Raw genomic sequence first — 4,210 nt, forward strand, 5'->3', positions numbered from 1 at the left:
GAGGAAAAAGGTTCCCCACCCCTGCTTTAAAGGCATGGTGGCTGTGTTAGGGAGAGGGGGAACATGATATTGTTCAGAGGAAGATGACATCATGGAAGTGACATCATAAAGTGGCCAAAATCTGATCAGCTCAATTTCAGACAGGTTTTTATAAAAATGGATCAGGACAAAAAGAGAGAGAATCTTTGTTCCTGAAACTTTCAGAGTCTCTTTACAAAGAGGGGACACATGTTGATGAAGAAGAGACATGAAGAAGAGGGGACACATGTTGATGTAGAAGAGACATGAAGAAGAGGGGACACATGTTGATGTAGAAGAGACATGAAGAAGAGGGGACACATGTTGATGAAGAAGAGACATGGAGAAGAGGGGACACATGTTGATGTAGAAGAGACATGAAGAAGAGGGGACACATGTTGATGTAGAAGAGACATGAAGAAGAGGGGACACATGTTGATGTAGAAGAGACATGAAGAAGAGGGGACACATGTTGATGAAGAAGAGACATGAAGAAGAGGGGACACATGTTGATGAAGAAGAGACATGGAGAAGAGGGGACACATGTTGATGTAGAAGAGACATGAAGAAGAGGGGACACATGTTGATGTAGAAGAGACATGAAGAAGAGGGGACACATGTTGATGTAGAAGAGACATGAAGAAGAGGGGACACATGTTGATGTAGAAGAGACAGCACAAAGTGGATTTTATAGGCCTACTAGGTGACCTTTAATACGATGTTCATTGTGTTCCTGTATTCCCGCAGAGGAACAGAATCCATGTAAGGAAGTCCCCGTCTTCCCAGAGATGTGGGCGGAGCCGGAGGCCGCGTACACGCCTCCGCCCACAAAGAAACCACGCAAAAACGCAGCGGAAAAACTAAAGATCAGAGAGGTGATCGACGAAGGGACCAGAGGTAAGCTTAGAAATAACATTTCATCTGAAGCTGCTTTTAATAAAATGAATTCACAACCTCTCTGTACTGTATGATTATTTTTTAAGTAGCGGAGTTAACTCAGAGAACATCTTTAAAAAAATGCCGGTGGATAAAATTTTTTTTTCTTTTCATAGTTTTCCTACAGAAAAACATCCTGAATAATATATCAGAATTGTTCTGTTTTGACAAAAATACATAATTGAACTCAAAATGTAATTATGTTTTTATTAATATATGACATTAATTATTAACAGTCTTTTGCATGATTCTGTATAGAAATTATTGCTTCGTTAATGAACTGTCTGCATGTTTTCTTATTCAAAATTGACGTTTTCTTATGTGTTTTTTGTTCCAGAGAGACTCATATGTGAGGTCAAACAGAAAACCAGGAACATAGACGGTAACGTTTCAGATTGTTCTCATACTTGTTGTACCTTACCTTACATACATTAATGTAATCAAAGGGCCAAACAAAGAGTTGAATATAACAATGTGATGTTGTCTGTGTTCAGATATGTGCATCTCCTGTGGAAGCCTCAACGTCAGCATCGAGCATCCTCTGTTCGGAGGAGCAATGTGTCAGGGCTGCAAAGTAAGAAAAAATAAGATTATTTAATTATACTTTTCTTTAGTTAAATGTATTTAACCAACATCCGTCTACACCGCAACTATGATATATACATTCATTTCCAGTATTTACCCCTTTAAGTTCTAGGAATGGATGATTTTTCCACAGTCTTGGATTTGTCGATGATAAGAGATGACATTTAATTTTGATGCTTTATTATAAAAATTGTGCAGAAAACCCGTAAAATATCATTTATACAGTAAGTCCCATAAGGCAAAGAGAATGGGTTAACTTGTGAAAAAAAGGAATACAACTAAAAATGATTATTAAGTACATTTCTTTTTTTCAATATATTTTTTTACGGAGTCAAAAGTAATGTAAAAGATCATTAAAGAAAAATTAAAAATAGATAAGGAAATAAAGAAAAATAACAAAAATACATGTACCCATATACTCAAATATGTATACCCACATACTGTATACACATACACATATATATATATGTACATACCTACACCCATACCCATACATTTACATACACATATACACATACATACATGTATATAAAAACTAAAAAATATACATTCATAGTCCCCCTTTCTTCCTAACTAGTATCTTAAGTTCAGCTATGTATGCTATCACAGAGCCCCAGGCAGATTCAAACATTTCTGAAGAGCCCCTCAGGTTATATTTAATCTTCTCCAATTTCAGATACAGCATAAGATCTTTGAGCCATAGAGATGCTTTAGGTGCTAACGAGGATTTCCATTCTAGGAGTATTCTTCTACGTGCTAATAGAGATGCAAAGGCTATACTGTCCTTAGTTTTCCTCCCCATCATTCGGTGGCCAGGTAGTACTCAAAAAATGGCAGTTTCTGCACATGGTGTCAATACCACGTCCAAGGCCTCAGCGAGGTGTTTGAAAATGCTTGTCCGGTATCCTTGTAGGCGAGGACAAGACCAAAACATATGAGTCATGTTTGCTGGTTGATTTCTTGATTGAAAGTCTGATACAACATAATGTGTGATGTAATCCTGTAATGGCTGGGAAATCAATCATTGTGATTTGTTTCAATTGGGACATTTAGACTTTTTAAGCCCAAATTGTCCCTAGTGAGGTACAAGGCCAACTAGGCCAAACAATTTCTCAATCACAGCGGAAGTTGTATTTCAAAAGCCTCAAAGAAAATGTGTTGAGATGTTACACAGACACATGGAAACAGTGGAAATCCAACACGTCATAATGGCTGACAACAAAGACTCTCTCCCTCTCTCGCTCTCTCCCTCTCTCCTGACCCTGTGTTGTCGCCGGGCAGAACTCGTTCCTGGAGTGCGCGTACCAGTACGACGACGACGGCTACCAGTCCTACTGCACCATCTGCTGCGCAGGAAGAGAGGTGCTCATGTGTGGAAACAACAACTGCTGCAGGTCAGTACACACTGTGTGTATTCATTCATCCAGGAGAAGATTCAAGGTTCAAGATTCAAGGCTTTCATTGTCATGTGTGCATAGCTACAGTGTAGTTATGACAATGAAAACAGTGCAACACAATAAAACAGATAATAGTGCAAGTAAATAAAATATAATATAATATAAATATTGCAGAATAGTCTATACAAGTAATTGGAATATTGATATATATAAGTTGCAAACAGATGAATGGATGTTCTTTCCAAAGTTCAGGTGTTTATTTCGAATCAACAGAAACAATTTACCCATAAATGTCATGTTTTTATAAAGTTTATTTTGGCATCCAGGCTGTGACCTCCAGGCTGTGACCTCATCAGCTCAACACAGCAGAGATTTAGCCATGCTGTGGTGGAAGAAAATACACTTTAAGTACCAAAAGTGAAAGCAAACATTATGCAGAATGGCCAATTACATCATAACATATATCTATAAATGTGTAAATGTCATCGTAGGATAATTAGTGATGTAATAATCTGTAAGCGTCACCATTTTTACAGCTGGTAAAGGTTGGTGTGATTTAAACTACTTCATATACTGCTGGGTAGATAAATACTTCATATTAATGTAATAACCTGTGAAGTAGCCTACATTGGAAATACTCAAGTAAAGTACAAGTAGCATGCAATCTTGGACTATAAACATACTTTTTAAGCATACGTTTAATGCATAAAATAGTTCAACTACTTTGAAAACATTATCAAACCATAATTTGGTTGCCACAGTGACCATAACGACCCACAGGTGTCACATGACATTTAAATGTTCTGGAAAGTTCCTTATACAGCTTTAGCCTTTATTTGATCTCCCTCAGTGACAGACCCTGAACAGTCTGGTGGGTCATGGGCCAGGTCATGAGATGTTGTGTTCCCATGACAACATGTCCAAGATGTGCCAGACTAACACATGTGACTGAACAAGCTACTTTTCAAAAGCTTTTTTTTGTTGCTAAAGGTAACATTTAAGCCATTTTAGAATTCAAATGCTTACATAACATGTCCTTTATTACATTTAACCTGTTGTGGAAACATTTCTTGATCAAATTGATATGAAACAAATTAGATAAATATCGCTGTTTCACATCGGGACTTTAACCCTAAACTTTCACAGGAAACCCAAAGTGACACATATGCACAATCAGAAATATTATTATGATCTGCTCAGTTAATTTAGCTGATTCAATTATATTTAGTTAATATATTCTTTATTCTTCAATTCAAAGAATGTTCAAACTCATT

At 37.1% G+C, this 4,210-nt stretch overlaps 1 protein-coding gene across 1 annotated transcript; it reads left to right on the plus strand.

Moving 5' to 3' along the window:
- Nucleotides 1-737: 737 nt before the first annotated feature.
- On the plus strand, nt 738-2,933 carry LOC104959879 (DNA (cytosine-5)-methyltransferase 3A-like; the record flags this gene model as incomplete). The annotated part of the gene is made up of 4 exons (XM_010787794.1): nt 738-915; nt 1,292-1,336; nt 1,449-1,528; nt 2,821-2,933. Coding segments are annotated over exons 1-4 (347 nt in total), but the record flags the coding sequence as incomplete, so codon positions are not given.
- Between the last annotated feature and the right edge of the window lie 1,277 nt (nt 2,934-4,210).

The sequence above is a fragment of the Notothenia coriiceps genome, unplaced genomic scaffold (assembly GCF_000735185.1).
Source record: "Notothenia coriiceps isolate Sejong01 unplaced genomic scaffold, NC01 NC01_scaffold00001255, whole genome shotgun sequence".
In the NCBI taxonomy this organism is placed as follows: domain Eukaryota; kingdom Metazoa; phylum Chordata; class Actinopteri; order Perciformes; family Nototheniidae; genus Notothenia; species Notothenia coriiceps.